Source organism: Erythrolamprus reginae, chromosome 5 (assembly GCF_031021105.1).
Source record: "Erythrolamprus reginae isolate rEryReg1 chromosome 5, rEryReg1.hap1, whole genome shotgun sequence".
In the NCBI taxonomy this organism is placed as follows: domain Eukaryota; kingdom Metazoa; phylum Chordata; class Lepidosauria; order Squamata; family Dipsadidae; genus Erythrolamprus; species Erythrolamprus reginae.
In genome coordinates, this window is record NC_091954.1 from 77084140 (window position 1) to 77104474 (window position 20335).

Here is a 20335-nt window from a genome sequence, read left to right on the forward strand (position 1 = left end):
ACAGCCTGTTCCCAACGCAGCATTTCGTCCCAATGAGAACCGCCAGTTTTTTCAAAAAAATCACTGCGAGGTGGAGCCATTTCGCGCTCCACGAAACTCCGCCTTGATCTCTATGGAAACTCAGATGCGGCGCAGGCCAGGCAGAAGAGAGCAGCCCGGAGAGAGGCCTGGCCGTTTTGTTCCTCCGCTACCTGCGCCGGTTTCCTATTGAAGGATGACAGGGCCAGCGCCTTAAGCACGTCCCCGCTGACTGTTACGTATCTGCTCTCGCGCCCGGCCTTCATGAGGCGTCGTTTGCGGACCCTTCCCCGACCTTGAGATCGAATGGAGGCTCGTAAGGCTTCCGTTTCGGCTCGACGGTGGGTGTCGCTGTCTGAGAGGGTCTGGTGGGGCTCCCCCGTCCGTGCGAAGCGGATTCTTAGTCTCCATGGACCCCTGGCGGAATCCTGTGGCAAGCGCGCACAGCCACGTGAATCGGGAAAGGGCCAGAGACTGCGGAGGCGGGATACCAAGACACCACATTCCTTCAATTTCACACGAATCGTTGTCGTTCACGTGTGAAATTGAAGGAATGTGGTGTCTTGGTATCGGCAGACGAAAGTTTCCTCCCACCTCCGCACTCATCTTTTCCTTCCTTCCTTCCTTCCTTCCTTCCTTCCTTCCTTCCTTCCTTCCTTCCTTCCTTCCTTCCTTCCTTCCTTCCTTCCTTCCTTCCTTCCTTCTTCCTTCCTTCCTTTCCTCCCTCCCTCCCTCCTTTCTTCCCTCTTTCTTTCTTTTTTCTTTCCTTCTTTCCTCCCTCCCTCCTTTCTTTCCTCCCTCCCTTCTCCCCTCCCTCCCTCCCTTCCTCCTCCTTCTCTCTCTTTCTTTCTTTGCAGGGGGAAGGTTTTGTATGGCTAGCGGATGTAGTAGAAATAAATATGTGTTGCTTTGGATATCAACTGTCTGTGGGGATTCTCAGTCAACCAGATTAGGGTTGTCCCAAAGATGCTTTTTTTCAAGAGGTATCTGGACTTTCTGGTTTTTCTTTGAAGAGGTTTCACTTCTGATCCAAGAAGCATCTTCAGCTCTGACTGGATGGTGGGTATTATCTGACTGCAGGGAGTATAAAACTTTTAAATTCCCCACCATCCAGTCAAAACTGAAGACGCTTCTTGGACGAGAAACCAAAGGTAACCAAAGTGCAAACAAAGTACCCTTGTGACTCCATGTTAATATTGTGTTTATTAAAGAGCCGAGGTGGTGCAGTGGTTAGAGTGAAATACTGCCGGCTACTTCAGCTAACTGCTAGCTGCAGTTCAGCAGTTTAAATCTCACTACCGTCTCAAGGTTGACTCAGCCTTCCATCCTTCCGAGAGGAGTAAAATGCTGACCTAGGTTGTTGGGGGCAATATGCTGACTCTGAAAACCGCTTAGAGAGGACTGTAAAAGCACTATGAAGGATATATAATTCTATGTGCTATGCGATGGGACTAGCTATGAGAGGCATAGGGGTATTAAAAGCTCCTGTCTGGGTATGAGTACAAAATACTCACATGCAGAGAGGTCATGTTGAGTAAATACAAAATAATTTCCAAAACTAGCTGAAACCCTTGAATGAGGAAGGGTGATTTGATTGTATGAAAATCCTTAAAAGGACATACCCATCCCTGGACAGGAAAGATGTCATAAATTGCTTGTCTAGGTTTTTTTTTACCTTGGTACAATTCAATTGTCTTGGATTAATGTACAATTCCTATCACAGCTATCTTGGTTGTCTGATATAACATAAGGTCTTTGTTTTGGGGAAAGCAACATAAGTGTACTGAGATGTACTTTATACAGGCCTGAGGTTATATGTTGCATTCTTCATTTATGCTTTAAGCCAGAAAATAGAGTTTGAAATTGGACAATTATTATATCTAATCCTCATAATTTAATGCACAATATTTCTTCTTCCCTGGATACAATTAGTTCCTTGGGAATCCTAACTCTGAAAAGATGAACTCTGCAAATTAGAAATTGAATGGTATATTGTGCATTAAATTATGAGGCTTAGATATAACAGCTAAGTTTTTTTTTTATTTTTATTTATTTATTTATTTATTCTTTGTCCAATATACAATACATATGAAAGTGAAGTATTTAAGATTTGTTTGCTGGTGTAGCTCTATGGATATATATATTTTAAGTACAGGGAAAGAACTTGTATCTTATCAGTGTTTCTCTGGGGAAATTATGTGGATATATTTTTATGACGCCAGACATACAAAATTCTGAGGATGGTGGCAATTTTGAATGGTTTTGTGTGGGATAAAAGCTGTTGTGCATGATCATAGCATGATTATAAAAATATCAACCCAGAGCAAACAATATTTTTAAGAATCACTAGGTTGCATATTTCTTGAAAATCTTTAGTAAATATTTCTAAACTTGTTTCCCTGCCATTTTTAAAAAATGTTGTTATACATCAGCATCAACTCATTGTAGAAATGCTGTGTTTTATTTAAAATGTAAAAAGCTTTCAGGCCACTATTTTTCGTTCTTTCACTTTATATGTTCTTTGGGTTTAGTTTCCAAATTAAATTCTTTTTGCTAACAGCAAGTTTATATTCAGAATAATTATAATAATATCTACATCCACTCCAACATTATTTAGTTATCTTAAGATGCTACTGTGTTTTGCCCTTTTCCTAATTGTACAAAATATAGAAGCAACCAAATTTCTTCTTTTTGCAAATTTGTATTTGATTATGTTTAGTAGCAGAATTGGTACAGTTCCTATATCTTTGGCATATCTCTTCAAAAATACATTTTGCTGATTTAAATTAAGCCTATTTCATGATAGATGAGCATACGATTCTAAGCTACATACATTTACTTGCAAATCATTTTGAAACATCCTGTTACTGTATGTGTAGAAGAGCAGTGGTATTGGATGAATTTAGTTGATAAAACATAGTAACTGTTCCTGATTATGATTTCAGAAAAAAGAAACATAAACCAGGACATGGCTCCTCAGCAAATAATTTATTCCCAGCAGAAGAAAGTGAGACTGAGCATATATCTGCTGCTGATTATGAGCGTGGTGAAGAAGAAGAGAGAAAAAATTATGAGGAAGAAAGTAGCGAACAGCAAGATATATTAGTTGAAGGTGATCTGAACAATTATAGGTTTGATAAATCTGGAGTGCAAGAATGGCCAGATGGTTCTTGCTATAAAGGCGAATTTTCATTTGATTTAAAACTTGGATATGGAGAATTTGCCTGGGACAATGGTGAGGTAAACTGATTTAATATTTAAAATGTGCTTATTTTTATACTGTCTGTATATTATAATTACTATTACAACTTCACATGATAAAAACAGCTAAGGGACAGTCAAGGTTAGTGTTCATATCCAATGTATCTGTCATAATATTTGCCAAAATACATAAGAAAGAAACTGACTTTTTGTAATAAATGACAATTTTCAGAATATTGTAAAAGTTTTATTTTATACAGGTAAAACTCGAAAAATTAGAATGTTGTGCAAACATTCATTTATTTTAGCAATGTAACATAAAAGGTGAAACTTAATATACGGGAGATATTCATAACATGCAAATAATTCAAGCCATGATTTGTCATAATTGTGATGATTATGGGCTAAAGCTCACGAAAACCCCAAATCCCCCATCTCAGAAAATTAGAATATTGCATGCGATCAATATTACATGCGATCATTTTATTGCATTGTATCTATCTATATTGTATTTTTATTATTGTTGTAAGCCGCCCTGAGTCCTTTGGGATTGGGCAGCATAGAAGTCAAACAAACAAACAAACAAACAAACAAACAAAACAAACAAACAAACAAACAAACATGATTGTATATAGAACAATATTGGACTTCTGAAAAGTATAAGAATGCATGGATGCCAAGTTTATCAGTGGTTATTGAAACGGATGTCCATGTACCGCCTCTATGGTGGTTGAGGCAGGTAGGATTCCCTTAAGTACCATTTGTTGGGGGTCAAGGGAAAGGGAGGGTTTTGCCTTCTCTTTCTGCTCAAGGTCCCCATGTACAACTGGTGGGCCACTCTGTGATACAGAATGCTGGACTTGATGGGCTTTGGCCTGATTCAGCGTGGCTCTTCTTATGTTCTAGTGCAATAGCAATAGCATTTAGACTTTACAGCCCTCTCTAAGTGGTTTACAGAGAGTAAGCATATTGCCCCCAACAATCTGGGTCCTCATTTTACTGACCTGGGAAGGATGGAAGGCTGAGTCAATCTTGAGTCTACTGAGATTCGATCTGCCAAACTGCTGGCAACCGATGATCAGCAGAAGTAGCTTGCAGTACTGCACACTGTAACCACTGCATCACTGAGGCATATGTACTCTACTTCATTTGGGCCTCTTTTGCAGCAATTACTGCGTCAATGCGGTGTGGCAAGGACGCTATTAGTCTGTGGCACTGCTGAGGTGTTATGGAAGACCAGGATACTTCAATAGTGGCCTTCAGCTCTTCAGCATTGTTCTGTGTCCTGTCTCTCATCTTTCTTTTGGCAATGCCCCATAGATTCTCTATAGGGTTCAAGTCAGGTGAGTATGCTGAGCAATCAAGGGCAGTAATCCCACGGTCATTGAAGTGGTGCTTTGTGCAGTGTGGGCAGGTGACAAGTCCTGATGGAAAATTTAAGTCACCATCCCCATAAAGCTCATACGTGGATGGAAGCATGGAGCGCTCCAAAATCTCCCAGTAGACAGCTGCATTGACCCTGGATTTAATGAAGCATAGTGACGAATACCAGCAGATGACCTGGCTCCCCAAATCAACACAGACTTTGGAAACATTACACTAGACCTCAAGCATCTTGCAGTGAGTGCTTCTCCATTCTTCCTTCATACTCTGGGTCCTTGGTTTCCACATGAGATGCAAAAGTTTCCACAGCTGAACAGGAGTCTGCCCTTCTTTATTCCAGCAGAGTAAACCTTTGAAAACTAGGACTATGTGTGTTACTATGCATGTCTATATAAAAAGACCTGATATTGCCTTTTGATCAGTTGAGAATTTGAGACTATTGGATTACCTACTCCATTATTCTGACTGACAATCTTTTAGAGAGAGATTTTTAAACTGCTATCAGATTTTTCTAGCTGAAAATGCCAGGGATTGAATCTGGAATCTTTTACTTGAAATGTTCTGCAACTGTACTGTGATTTGAACCTTACTTTAATGTTTATGATTTATTTTATTCAACATTTAGCACATAATTTAACCTGATTTATGGAGTGTATTAGAAATATACATTTGCTTTCCCAGAAGTTTCCTCTTTTACTAAAAGAACCTGTAACAATGGCAAGGTAGCACCAGTTTCTTTAGCAAAAGCAAAAGAAGAAGGAAGGAATACTTCAATTCATCTACAGTGCATTTATAAATATTCAATGTTACTTAAATTCACAGTTTTGAATATTTGATAATAACATGAGGTTTAAGGAGACTGTATGCCTTGTTCTTATATATCTCAATTTGCAATAAAATGTTGTTTAATATAAGATGTTATTCACCATATTTTTGTTTATATTTTATTTAACTATTGGGTGGATCATTATAAATAAAAAGGGACTGTTTGAAAATTTCTATTATTAGGACTTATCTAGTGGCGATATGGGTGGCAAAATGTTTGCATTTTCCCACACATACTGTGTCTGCCGATTTTCACCCGGCTGCCCTTTTTAGGGTGACCTGCTCTCTTCTTAATGTAGAGAGAACGGAGGAGCCCTTATAGAGTAGAGCTGAGGATTTTTTTCAGTTTTGACGGACAAAGTCCATCAGATTCGAGTGGATCTGGACTCCGATTGGACAATGTCAACTGAGATAACTGGGGCAAGACTTAGTCCCATTGTGTGGGACAAGTTTGATCCAATGACTCCTGAGGAAGTGGGCAAGGCTCTGGGAGCGATGAGTGCCTCCACTTGCTTACTGGACCCGTGCCTTTCCTGCCTGTTCTTGGCCAGCAGAGGTGACACGCGGCTGGCTCTAGGTGTTAGTCAATGCTTTCCTTGAGTGAGGGGTCTTTCCCACAACAGTTAAAGGAAGTGGTTGTGAGGCCCCTCCTCAAGAAGATTTCCCTGGATTTAGTTGTCTTGAACAACTATTGTCCAGTCTCCATTCTCCAACCTGCCCTTTGTGGGTAAGGTTGTGGAGAAAGTGGTGGCGCACCAACTCCTATGGTCATTGGATGAAACAGATTATCTAGACTCATTTCAATACGGCTTCAGACCCAGTTATAGCACGGAAACTGCTTTAGTCACTCTGATGGATGATCTCTGGCATGCCTGGGATAGGGGCCAGTCTTCTATCCTGGTGCTTCTGACCTCTCAGCAGCATTTGTTACCATTGACCATGGTGGGAGGACAGAGGTCGACCCCCAGTACTCTCCTTTATGGGGTGCCATAGGGCTCGGTCCTCTCTGCTCTCCTATTTAACATCTACATGAAACCAATGGGTGAGATCATCCGACGGCATGGGGTGAGGTACCAGCAATACGCTGATGATACTCAGCTGTACATGTCCACCCTGTGCCAGTTCAGTGAAGGGGTAGATGTGATGTGCCAGTTCCTGGAAGTTGTCAGAGTCTGGATGGGAGTTAATAGGCTCAAACTCAACCCCGACAAGACTGAGTGCCCCTGGATCCTGTCCCCTAAGGATGATACCATCTGTCCCTCTTTTGCACTGAGTGGGGGAAGTAATAACCCCCTCAGATCAGGCTTGCAACTTGAGCGTCTTCCTAGATCCCCAGCTGAGACTAGGGGGACTTTTGCACAGGTTTGCCTAGTGCACCAATTGCAACCCTACCTGGACCAGGAAGGTCTTCATACCCTCATCACCTCACACCTTTATAATTGTAATGGGGCTACCCTTGAAAAGCGTTCAGAGACTTCAATTGGTCCAAAATGCAGCTGCGCGAACTATTGTGGGTGCACTAAGGTACACCCACTTCATTCCAACTCTCCACGAGCTGCATTGACTCCCAGTTGGTCTCCGGACACAATTCAAGGTGGTGGTTAATACATTTAAAGCCCTACATGGCTAATAAGGGCCCACAGGGTCGGCCTTCTCCAGGTTCCGTCTGCCAAACAATGTTGGTTGGCGGGGCTGCAAGGAAGGATCTTCTCTGTGGCGGATCCAACGCTCTGGAACCCAACTGCCTCCGGAGATCCTCACTGTCCCCACCTTATTAGCCTTCTGGAAAGCTGTTAAAACCTGATTTTTACAGCAGGCCTGGGGCTGTTAGGTTATTATCTTGATTTAGCCAAGAATGATTGAGAGATATGTATAGTTTTATTAAGGGTTACTACTGTACTTTTACATTGTTTTTTAATTGTTATTTGTTTTAAGCTGCCCAGAGTCCAAATGGATTAAATATTACAAACATACAAACAATATTATTTTACTTATTTATATCCCTCCTTTATTATATTTACAAATAACCCAAGGTGTTGAAAATTTCCAACATACATTTCTCCTCCTGTTTCCCCCACAACGACTACCCTGTGAGGTGAGAATGTGAGAATGAGTGACTGGTCCAAGGTCACCAAGCTGTCTCACAATATTCTGCTTTCTAGCCTGGTGCCTTAACCAATAGGCCAAACTGACTCTTCAACTACTTTCCTTGTCCCTTATTAGCTTGTTTTATATGCAGATTTTTGAATTATTAGCTTGCAATGGCTAATAGATTGGATTTCATACCCACCCACCCCAAAAATAGTGTACACTTCCTCCTGGTATTTTTTAAGGAATTATTTATAAGAATATTTTCTTGTGGGTGGGGGGATCAGATTGAGAAGACAATAATACATAAATGTCTGAATACCATTATATATTTAAACTCAGAGTGATTGCTTGAGTTTGACAGAAAATTATTTGTTAATTATAGCCTCAGATAGATAGCTATAGTTCCTATTTGCTCATTTCAGCTACAATTTCTATGTTATTAATTTATTTTGTCAATTCACCTTCCTTAGTTATTGTATACTGAATAATGGCTATTAGAACAGAATCTAATACCTCATTCTGAAAGTAGATATTAAGTTCTCATTTTTTACTGTGATAATTCATGCAGTTAATGCAATATTAATGAAATTTACCAAGAAGAAAATTTGTGGATTGGTTAGGGTTTATAGTTTTGTTTGAGTTTTATCCTCCATAGATTTCTCTTTTATTAAATGTTGTAATTCTCAGTATGTATATCTCCAGTTATTTTCTGTAGATGAAGTCAAGTGGAATAAATTTCCTAGGCTTGCAGATGATGCTTCAAATTCTTTGAAAATATCATTAAGGTTTCTGTTTTTGTTCGCTTGTGAACTGTGATATATACTGGCAGTCATTTGTAAATTACTACAGTCCTTCAATTATTTCTTATCAGCTTTCTCTGAGAACTTTAAGAAAGCTTGCAGATTTCTCTCTTAATAAATATATCAATATGTGAAATATAGGTTGGGATTCAGTGCATATGTGAGGAACTGTACATATTGATTTGCTTTCCTATGTGTTCCATCAGAGGTGGTTTCCTCCTAGTTCGGACTAGTCTATAGAACCGGTAGTAACTTGTTGGCCTGGATTGCTAGAACTGGCAGCGATCCAAGGCTGCCATGCACCAGAACTGTCTCTTGATGGCGCCGTAGACATCTCCATCTTGTTTTTTGCTTTGCACACACGCAGAAGGTTTTTTTTTGCTTCTGCGCATGCATAGAAACTGGGTTTTAGCACTGTGCATGCATGTGGGTCCACGTGGTGTACAACATGTGTTTGTTTATTTGTTTGTTTGTTTGCTTGTTTATTTACATGCTGCCCAATTCCTAAAGGACTCTGGGCGGTTTACAACAGAAAAAGAAATAGACAGTGTATGTGGGCGCATCCTGTCAAGGGGCGAACTGGCCGCAGGGTAAGCCAGATCACACCCCTGTGTCCTATAGATGCATCCAGGGGGAGCTGCACAACACTCCTACGAGTGCTTGGAGCATCTTTACTTATAAGAACAATTGAGCCTAGAATCTTTAGATGGTCTTTGTAATGCTATTTAGCATCTACATGAAACTGCTGGGTGAGATCATCCAAGGGCATGGGGTGAGGTATCATCAGTACGCGGATGATACCCAGTTGTACATCTCCACCCTATGTCCAGTCAACGAAGCAGTGGATGTGATGTGCTGGTGCCTGGAGGCTGTTGGGGTCTGGATGGGTGTCAACAGACTCAAACTCAACCCTGATAAAACGGAGTGGCTGTGGGTTTTGCCTCCCAGGGACAATTCCATCTGTCCATCCATCACCCTGGGGGGGGGGAATCACTGACCCCCTCAGAGAGGGTCCACAACTTGGGCATCCTCCTCGATCCATAGCTCACATTAGAGAAACATCTTTCAGCTGTGGTGAGGGGGGCCATTTGCACAGGTTTTCCTGGTGCACCAGTTGCAGCCCTATTTGGACCGGGAGTCACTGCTCACAGTCACTCATGTGTTGATGAGACATGGGCATATCTGGGGAGGCCCATGATTGCTCTCGCAGCCGCATTCTGCACGATCTACAGTTTCCGAACACTTTTCACAGGTAGCCCCATGTAGAGAGCGTTACAATAGTCGAACCTCGAGGTGATGAGGGCATGAATGACTGTGAGCGGTGACTCCTGGTCCAAATAGGGCCGCAACTGGTGCACCAGGTGAACCTGGGCAAACGCCCTCCTTGGCACATGCTGAAAGATGGTGCTCTAATGTTAGCTGTGGATCAAGGAGGACGCCAAGTTGCGAACCCTTTCTGAGGGGGTCAGTAATTCCCTCCCCGGGGTAATGGATGGACAGATGGAATTGTCATTGGGAGGCAAAACCCACAGCCACTCCGTCTTGTCAGGGTTGAGTTTGACTACCGAGGTTGAAATTATACAACAATTCAGAATATCCAGTGAAATTGAAAGCAGATTCAAGGCTTACAAAGGAACATGTTTAAACCAATGCATAGTTTATTTATGAAATATTTTGTATAGAAGTGTTGTTAATCATTATCTTGATTTTTAAAATGTTTGAGTTAAGTCAGATTATTCTCCCTGTCTTCAAACCATATGGTTAAACATATAGCTTTCCTTCAAACTTGCAGCAGAATGGATGGACATTATAGAGAAAAACATAACAATGCACATTGTTTGTATTGATTTATATTTAATTACAGATATGTCTAATGCTTGATCTTCTTACCTGGTTTCTTTTTAATTTTTTAAAAATACAATATTGTTCAACATGTATAGAAAACATCAGGAATAGGAAAATGCATACTTCTCAAAGTGGTTTAACGCGAAGTCTAAATTTGTGCTCAAGCTTCTTTTGTACGTAGGTGCCTAGTGTGACATAATTTAATATAAATGTAAGTGCTACCTAGTGGGTAAAGTGCAAGGATTTTGACATGCACCATCTAAATTGAATATAAACCAGGCATTATAGTACTGCATAAGAATTTTTTATTGATCTCAACCTCTTTTGCATGCTTGATGAATGTGTCCACACTTCAAAAATATTATAAAACTTGGACTCCACTCCCAACATTTAGAAAGATTAGATATTAAAGCCACTCTGAAATTTTAAAAATTAGAGTAGAAATTAAGAAGACACATTAGACATTCATTTACAAGAAAACTGAAAAGCTAGCATGAAAGATGAAAATGGAAGGTGATATTAAATTAACTTATTCTATTCTCAGAATAGCTTAATTTTCACCTACTTACTTTAAGAATTGCTGCTGGAAAATTGGAATCCTCTTCAAAGAGATTAAAGAACTGTAAGGTCAAAATCACCTGTGGTTCAAGCTAGAACTTTCCATCCTGAAACTTTCTTCCAAAGTGCCTTGTAATTTTGATATATGGGATAATTTATTCATGAAAATATATTTCTATATTTTGAAATGCTGTGATTGCAGAAAAAGGCATGCAGAGGCTATATGAGGTACATGAACTATATCCATGGATGCTGCAATATTGCTTATCTTAATATTTAGGTATTCTCTAGATATACTAGAACAGTGATGGTGAATCCTTTTTCCCTCCGGTGCCGAAAGGCTGTGGCGTCCCCTGCCATCCCAGAATCCCACTGGAGCCTGTTTCCCAATTCCTGGTGGGCCTGATTAGCCCATTTTCCACCTTCCCCAGGCTCCAGAGGCTTCCCTGAAGCCTGGGGAGGGCAAAAACACCCCCACCCCCCAGAGGCCATTCGGAAGCCGAAAATACCCTGCCAGAGCTTCCGTGCAAGGCAAAAATCAGCTGGCTGGCTGCACATGTGCACTGGAGTTCAGATAGGGCAATGGCTCGCATACCAGCAAATATGGTTCCAAGTGCCACCATCTGTGGCACACATGCCATAGGTTCACCATCACTGAACTAGAATATATTCATTTAAAGTAGAATACATTTAATTTTTATTTCTTCTTCATTTCCAGAGATACCTAGGGCAATTTTATAAAGATCACCGTCATGGCAAAGGAGTTTACTTTTGGCCTAATGGCTCCAGATTTACAGGTTCATTTTATCTTAATCGTAAAGAAGGCTATGGGACCACAGAATTTATGGATGGAAAACGATTTCAGGTAACCATAAGCTTTTAATAATATCAAATTATAAATTCTAATTATAACATTTTAGTATCATGTTTGTGAAATGAATAAGTTCAACAAATATTTGAAAAACCTCTTTATTTATTCAATTTTTATATCGCCCTTCTCCTTAGACTCAGGGCGGCTTACAATATGTTAGCAATAGGACTTTTTAACAGAGCCAGCATATTGCCCCCACAATCTGGGTCCTCATTTTACCCACCTCGGAAGGATGGAAGGCTGAGTCAACCTTGAGCCAGTGATGGGATTTCAACTGCTGACCTGCAGATCTACAGTCAGCTTCAGTGGCCTGCAGTATAGCACTCTACCTGCTGCGCCACCCCGGCTAGGAATATTTTTAGGAGTTTGTTTCAAGGCTAGGAATGTATTTAGAAGTTTGTTCATTTATTTACAGGATTTCATAGTGTTGCTAATCCTTTTAATTTTTAGTTTTTTTTAAATAAATGAGCATGGAAATAAATTAAAAATGCATTCTTCTCTGTATTTTGTCTATATTATTCTGTCATATTTATTAATATTCTTTTGTTTTTGAACATTTTCTCTCTCTCTAAAGGGGCTTTACAAGGCTGATGAGCGTTTTGGACCAGGAATTGAAACTTATCCAGATAAAAAGCAAGATGTTGGCCTGTGGCATCGAAAACATGTTATTAAACTGTGTACACCAATTCCTGGGTATTTTACTCTTTTTGATTTCCCAGAACTCAATATCTACTTTGCTTCTGAGTCTAAAGAACAGTATCTTTCAGAGGACAGCACTTCTCTATGGGACTTGAATGAAGAAAAAGATCCATTTTTCTACAGATTTAAACAGCTTATCCTAAATGATGACCATTATACGTTGCCTGCTAATATGTATATATATTCAATTGATGCAGATAATCTTCCTCTTACTCAATCCTTTTTGAAAGAGTTTGATTTTCAATATTTTAAGAAAAGAAAACGTTACGATTCTGAAAAACCATGGCGTATAACCAACATAACCCCTATTCTGGTTAAGATGCAGAAAAACGTATATAAGTATAGGTAAGAACTTATAATTGTTAATATAAAAATGTAGTTGAAATTTTATTTTCTGTTGCTTTTTCAAGTCTCTTCAAATGAATAGTTTATACAGTTCAATTAAGTCTGTTTCAAAAGCTTATACCATATGCTTCATTCCATCCTTTCAACTGATACCTTCTTTCTTACTTATGCTTTTAATTCTTCCCCAAAAGCCTGAACAAGTGATTATTCTTCTCTTTCCTTTTCTTTGTGTCTACTGGAACTGCTATTTATCAGGTACTCAAAAATATTATTTAAAACATTATTTAAAATCTTGATTGATTGATTCTACCAGTTCTCTAACCCCATCCAAATTCCAGTTATCAGAATTACTAGAATAGAATAGAATAGAATTTTATTGGCCAAGTGTGATTAGACACACAATGACTTTGTCTTGGGGTATATACCTTCAGTGTACCTAAAAGAAAAGATGAGTTCATCAAGAATCATAAGGTACAACACTTAATGATAGCCCAGGTACAAACAAGCAATCAAATCACATTAGGAACCAGTCAATATAAATTGTAAGGAGACAAGCAACAAAGTTATAGTCGTACAGTCATTTGTGGGAGAAAATGGGTGATGGGAATGATGAGAAGATTAATAGTAGTGCAGACTTAGTAAATAGTTTGACAGTGTTGAGGGAATTATTTGTTTAGCAGAGTGATGGTGTTTGGGAAAAAACGGTTCTTGTGTCTAGTTGTTCTGGTGTGCAGTGATTAATAGTGTCGTTTTGAGGGTAGGAGGTGAAGCAGTTTGTGTCCAGGATGTGCGCTGTAAATATTTTCACCACCCTCTTTTTGACTTGTGCAGTGTACAGGTCCTCAGTGGAAGGGAGGTTGGCAGTAATTGTTTTTTCTGCAGTTCTGATTATCCTCTGAACAGGCAGGGATTGCTGCTCCTGCTGCTCCTGGTGTAATATGTGCGCAGCTCTGCATCTTTGACATGTGCGTGTGCACGTCCGAGCGAGATTTTGTTTCTGCGCAGAAGCAAAAACCCCCCACCGAACTCTCACGTGCGTTTATGTTCTCTCATAAGATTTTGCTTTCTGCGCATGCACAGAAGCAAAATCTCACTCACATGTACACATGTGCAAATCGGAGACGAGAAGCTGTGCACACAGCTCAATTTTTGCTACTGGTACAATGGCTTCAACTGTACCGGTAGGAACCCGATACTGCCTCTAAAGTCTGTGTTTGTCTTGTTGGGTTGCAGAACCAAACCAGGCAGTTGTAGAGGTGCAGATGACAGACTCAATAATTCCTCTAAATGGGTGAGCAGTGTGGTCGGGCGGTAGGAAAAGCAAGTAGGATGCTTGGCTGCATAGCTAGAGGTATAACAAGCAGGAAGAGGGAGATTGTGATCCCCTTATATAGAGTGCTGGTGAGACCACATTTGGAGTACTGTGTTCAGTTCTGGAGACCTTACCTACAAAAAGATATTGACAAAATTGAACGGGTCCAAAGACGGGCTACAAGAATGGTGGAAGGTCTTAAGCATAAAACGTATCAGGAAAGACTTAATGAACTCAATCTGTATAGTCTGGAGGACAGAAGGAAAAGGGGGGACATGATCGAAACATTTAAATATGTTAAAGGGTTAAATAAGGTTCAGGAGGGAAGTGTTTTTAATAGGAAAGTGAACACAAGAACAAGGGGACACAATCTGAAGTTAGTTGGGGGAAAGATCAAAGGCAACATGAGAAAATATTTTACTGAAAGAGTAGTAGATCCTTGGAACAAACTTCCAGCAGACGTGGTTGGTAAATCCACAGTAACTGAATTTAAACATGCCTGGGATAAACATATATCCATTGTAAGATAAAATACAGGAAATAGTAAAAGGGCAGACTAGATGGACCATGAGGTCTTTTTCTGCCGTCAGTCTTCTATGTTTCTATGTTTCTATAACTGTATCAGCAACTCCTTGAGCAGTTTGAGCTTTTTGAGTTGGCGCAGAAGGAATAATCTTTCTTGTGCTTTTTTTGGTGATATTTTTGATATTTTGGTGTCCAATTTAGATCTTCTGATATGGTCAAACCTAGGAATTTGAAGGCCTGAACTGTTGATACGGTATTGTCTAGTATCATTAACTTAATATTTAATTATTTTTAAATAATTTAATGTTTAGGAAAATTGATCAGAAAGTTAGAGAGAGATACTTAAGAAATAAGAAGACTCTGGTAGAAAAGCAGATATCTAATCTAGTCCAGCATTATGTGATATACAGTAGCAGCTTACGAGGATTTGAGAAATTCAAAACAAGGTAGGGAGGGTTACAGCCACTTTCACAGGGTGCTTTCTGTGCTCCAGGAACTATGAAGATTAATATCTAAAGATAACTAATATTTTATATGAGTCTGTGGATCGTCTTAAAATAATGTAAATTTAAAGTTGAAATAGGTGGCACCCACTTGATCTTATGGCAGTGAAGTTTCCTGGCTGTACTGTTTTTAAAAAGTACTTTTTTATTGGTCCTCAATTTATTTGCATTTAGTTTGACTAATTGTTTAGTTTTAGTACTGTAAAATGTCATTTTGAGAAAATAATCAGAAATCCTGTGTAAATATTTGTTTATGCATGTGTGTGCTCATAGGCACATGGGATTTATTCTTATGTGCTGCAGCCAATTTCTTACCTCCCCCACAAAAGTAGAACTATTAAAAACTTACTTTACCTGAATGATTAATGTTTGTATATCTATACCCTTTGAGATTGAAAATGATCATTTACATGATTGATTGTTCTTCATATTAAATAAATGAACTCAGGAGAGAAGAAGATTAAACCCTTTCGCCCTCTGAGCTAATTTCCTGTGGAGAGGGAATATTTAAAAAAAATATTGATAGAATATTGAAGGAAGGGGGATACTTGGTCCTCTGGTTCCTCATACATATCTTCATTCTGTAATAAAATTCAGAATTGCTATTTCACTAAATATTAGACCAAAGATAGATAAGGAGAAGTAAGAAGGAAAAAAACCATCATGTCTTATCTGTCCATCTAACTAGCATTTCATTACCAAACTGTACTTCTATTGTATTTCTAGCTTTTTATGGCTTTGCTTACTTTCAGGCATTGCCAGAGTGACGTAGACTGTGATATTAATGCCATTATTAAAAGCAACCGGCATGGTTTTGGAGCTAAAGGTCCCAAAGAGCTTATTGCTGAAGAATTGATTGAGAAATCAGCAGGAGACTATAAAAGAGTTTATGAAATTCTGAGGGACAATCTGGCCCATCCTGATGTAGCGGATATGAGTGGATATACTGCACTTTCTGCTGCTGCTGTAAGTTCTTACTATATATTATGCTTTCTGTCATGGTAGACCTTGAAGGATAGATAGAAGTTCACCTAAATTCAGGGTTGGGTTTTTTTTGTATTGTGACAATATTGTATCATTTAAATACATTTGTTTGTTCTTGTTTATTAATTTATAGTACAGTAGTACCTCTAGATACAAGCTGCTCCACATGCTAGTATTCCAAGTTATGAGCCACGACAGGAGCGAAATTTCTGTTCGACACCCGAGATGAAATTCGGGATATGAGCCGAGCTTCCACTAGGTGGCGCAAGAATCCTTGCTTCTGGTTATCTCGGCGGGAAAAACAAAGTCTAAAGGCATTCATTCGAGATCCGAGTTGATCGACATACAAGCTCGGTTCTGGAACGAATTAAACTCGTATCTAGAGGTACTACTGTATTTGTACATTGGTTCTTAATCCTAAAATGATTTGCAGTGACTATAGATATGGGATTAAAGCAGTTATAAAAAATGTATTAGCAGGTATTAAGGATAAGGACTAACATAAAAACAAAAGTATTTGAAAGATGCTTCAGATAAATCAGCACTGGGGCCTTGCATTATGCCACAAAGGAGGTGTCACTGGAGAGATGGGCCATCTTTGTAACCACCAGCTGAAGATGTGAGAGCAGGGTATCCTGATGATTTTAAAATATCTAGAAGACTGAATTAACTGAAAATGCTGTGTTAGTAATATACACATAATCAGGCTAGAACCTAGTCTAAACTGAATCTAAATAATTAAGAACTTTTAAGAACCTTTGTAGTTAGATCACCTCCAGCTTAATTATTTTCAGCATGTTAGGCGTATTTGCAAAAACTTAGGTTATTTTAGTTCTGGGTTGCCTGAGCTATTTGAATAGCTCAAGCAACCCAGAATATTTGAATATTTGAAAGAATTTATACTATTTGTCAACAGCAATTGAAAATATGAAAAAAGAGACCGTAGACCAATTTTTCCCAGTTTGATACCTTACAGAACTGGTTAGATTATTACATCTAGAATTTCCAGCCAACATGCAATCTACCCATTGTTGAAACCATAATCCAAATATATTTGGAGCACCAGATGGGGAGTGATAAATTCATTTATAATAATAATCAAATTCATGATCTTGAAATGTGAACAGACCGGAGTGTGTGAAAAAAAGTGAAAATAACTGAAATTGTTCGTGCAGTTGAATTATCAAGAAGACATCATCAACCTTCTTCTAGATTGTGGAGCTGATGTGAATAAATGCAGTGATGAAGGATTATCAACTTTATCCATGTGTGTTATTCACTATTTCCCTGCAGAAGGATTTCAGCCCAATATTGCCGAAAGGAATATCTTATTAAAAGAGGTTAGTATTTCATAATATATAAATTTATTTATTTATTTATTTTTATTTATTGTATTTATATGCCGCTCATTCCAAAGTGGACTCAGAGTGGCTAGCAAGTACGATAAATACAATAATATTAAAATACAAACACAAATATAGTGGTACCTCTACCTAAGAACGCCTCTACTTAAGAACTTTTCTAAATAAGAACTGGGTGTTCAAGATTTTTTTTTGCCTCTTCTCAAGAACCATTTTCTACTTAAAAACTCGGGCCCGGAAAAATTTCCCAGAAAATTTGAGAGCGGCACGAAGGCCCAGCCAGTTTCCTGCCATTCTCCCTTTAATCCCAGCCATCTCGGGCTTTTCTGGGCTGCCAGAGGAGCCTTTATGTGACGCTTAAGGAGGCTTTGGCAGTCCAGAGTGAATGAAGCATTTTCCTTTCTCTGGGTGCTTGGACAGGGAATAAATTTCTGCCAGCGCCCAGAGAAAAGAAACGTTCCCTTCGCTCTGGACAGCCCAGAGCGAACAGAGTGTTTTCCTTTCTCTGGGCGCTTGAAGAGGGAATAAACTTTGCTGTGGTGACTCCTTCGCATTGCCCCCATACACCCGGTGTGAGGTTGCCTCCTGGAGCATCTGGTCACAGATAGGAAAGCTGGATCAACTCGGCTTCAGATAAACCGAGGAGTCACCACAGTGAAGGAAAGATGTCGGTTACAAGGCGAGTGAGCGAGCAGAGAGGGAAGCCCTTCAGCATTGGAAGGAAGAGGAAGCAGGTAGCAGCATATAAGATAGGATCTTATTTTTGGGGAAACACAGTAATAATAATTTAATTTGGTTGCTCAGTTAATCCTATAGGAAAGGAGTTACCCACAATTCCAAATGTTCTTTGCTTAAAATGCTTATTTCAGTGTTTTATGCTATTTGCTCTACTGCTCTATTTTAAGTCCCTAAATAGGTTGAATTAGAGCTCCTCTATAGGGATTGGTCTCTAAGTGTTCTCTCTCTCACTTTTAGTTTTATTATATAGCCAGTATTTATTGAAATTATTAAAGTATTTCTGATTTTAGACGTTTTGCTTTCAAAAACGAAATCGCAGTTATTGCTAAAAGATGATGTTTTCATCCTTGCTGTCTGTAATCTAGTGAGTGGTATACCTTATAGGCATAGTCTGAAGTCATATGAAGCAGCAAATTGGCCAGATCCAATCTGGTCAGTATTTATGGACAGGAGATTACTTAAGTTCCATAATGGATGAATAAATAGATGAATGGATAGATGAATGGATAGATGGATGGATGGATGGATGGATGGATGGAAGATAGAAGGAAAAGGTGATATAATAAAATCATTGTTGCAAAATTTTGGTAAAATATTATCTAAATTTACTATTTTGTATAACAACTTGGTTATAGAGATGCATGTATCCAAACATTAAAAACATACCCTAATAATATATTACCTTCCTGTCAAGATATAGTTAGTTTTACAAGTGATTATCTCTCCCTCCCCCTTTATATAGTTAGAGGAAGTCCTTGAAGAAATGTCTAAAGAATCTATGCCAATATCACGGTCAGAGGTCTCTCAAATATCTGAAACAAGTACAATTGATACCAACCCAGATTCAGGATCAATTGAGCTGATGTCATTGTCACTTGAAAAGACAGAATTTGTTTCAGATGTTGCAATTAAGTCATCAGACGAAAGAGATAATGGAGAAAAGGGCTCCGGGACAATTTGTGGTATTTACAACTACAAAATTAAGATTTCTCCAGAAACTATGCATCATGGTGCAGTTGTTCTTAGCAAACATATGTTACAAACTCACGATTACCCAGACACTGCGGACTCTGTTCATCAGGAAGGCACCTTAAGGAAAATGGCAGAATCATTAACAGAGTAAGTGACTTTAAGAAAATATAGATGAATCATTTGAAGTACCACAGTCAAGGCAATCCCTGTGCAAGATCTTTTTCTGAAAATTGTGAATTTTGTAAGGTGTTTCTATGAATAAAGATTCAGGGAACTCTTATAATATGAAAGTCAAGCAATGTTTGTTTGTTTATTTATTTGTTGTCTGTCTGTCTGTCTGTTTGTTTGCTTTTTTTTAATGCCACCCTTCTCCTTAGACTCAGGGTGACTTACAACATGTTAGCAATAGCACTTTTTAACAGAGCCAGCATATTGCCTCCACAATCCGGGTCCTCATTTTACCAAACTTGGAAGGATGGAAGGCTGAATCAACCTTGAGCCAGTGATGAGATTTGAATATACTGTGTTACAAAAACTTGCTAGCAATACTGCAAAACCTTTTGATTACTTAATAATGATATTATAATTCGCTTGTACTACAAACTCTGAATATGGTGTGAAATATTGAACAGATTATGTTAATGGTTCCAATTTACTGTCTTATCTGTTTAGCATCCTTCACTCACTTCAAAAACAACTTTTTGTTTATCTAAAAATCACTTTGTATTTGCTTGCTCTTTCACTTTATTCTTTGTAATTACCTTTTTTTCAATATACAGTGATACCTTGTCTTACAAACTTAATTGGTTCCGGGACGAGGTTCTTAAGGTGAAAAGTTTGTAAGATGAAACAATGTTTCCCATAGGAATCAATGGAAAAGCGATTAATGCGTGCAAGTCCAAAATTCACCCCTTTTGCCAGCCGAAGCACCCGTTTTTGTGCTGCTGGGATTCCTGAGGCTCCCCTCCATGGGAAACCCCTTCTGTGTTTTTGTGATGCTGCAGGGGAGTCCCAGCATCGCAAAAACAAGCACTTTGCTGGCAACGGAAGTCCAGAGGTGGGGCTTCCCAGCGAAGGGAGCATCAGTGAAATCGTAGCATCGCAAAAAGACCGAAGTCCTTGAAACCCCGCCTCCGGACCTCTGTGTTTTTGCAATGCTGCGATTTCACTGAGGCTCCCCTTGCTGGGAAACCCCACCTCCGGACTTCCGTTGCCAGCGAAGCGCCCGTTTTTGCGCTGCTGGGATTTCCCTGCTGGGATTCCCCTGCAGCATCACAAAAACACGGAAGTCTGGAGGTGGGGTT

General features: G+C 39.2%; 1 protein-coding gene across 4 annotated transcripts in view; it reads left to right on the plus strand.

Moving 5' to 3' along the window:
* Nucleotides 1-123: 123 nt before the first annotated feature.
* The window catches only part of ANKMY1 (ankyrin repeat and MYND domain containing 1), a 57900-nt gene continuing 37688 nt past the window's right edge, over nt 124-20335 (plus strand). For 3 of the 4 annotated variants that reach the window (XM_070753242.1, XM_070753243.1, XM_070753244.1), the window contains exons 1-7: nt 124-359; nt 2964-3258; nt 11440-11586; nt 12167-12636; nt 15729-15942; nt 17136-17300; nt 18802-19178. In XM_070753242.1, the coding sequence (XP_070609343.1) occupies nt 325-359; nt 2964-3258; nt 11440-11586; nt 12167-12636; nt 15729-15942; nt 17136-17300; nt 18802-19178 (1703 nt within the window). In that variant the 5' untranslated portion in view covers nt 124-324. Of the gene's footprint in view, nt 360-2963; nt 3259-11439; nt 11587-12166; nt 12637-15728; nt 15943-17135; nt 17301-18801; nt 19179-20335 lie in introns of those variants that run through there. The other variant, XM_070753245.1, reaches the window with a different exon arrangement.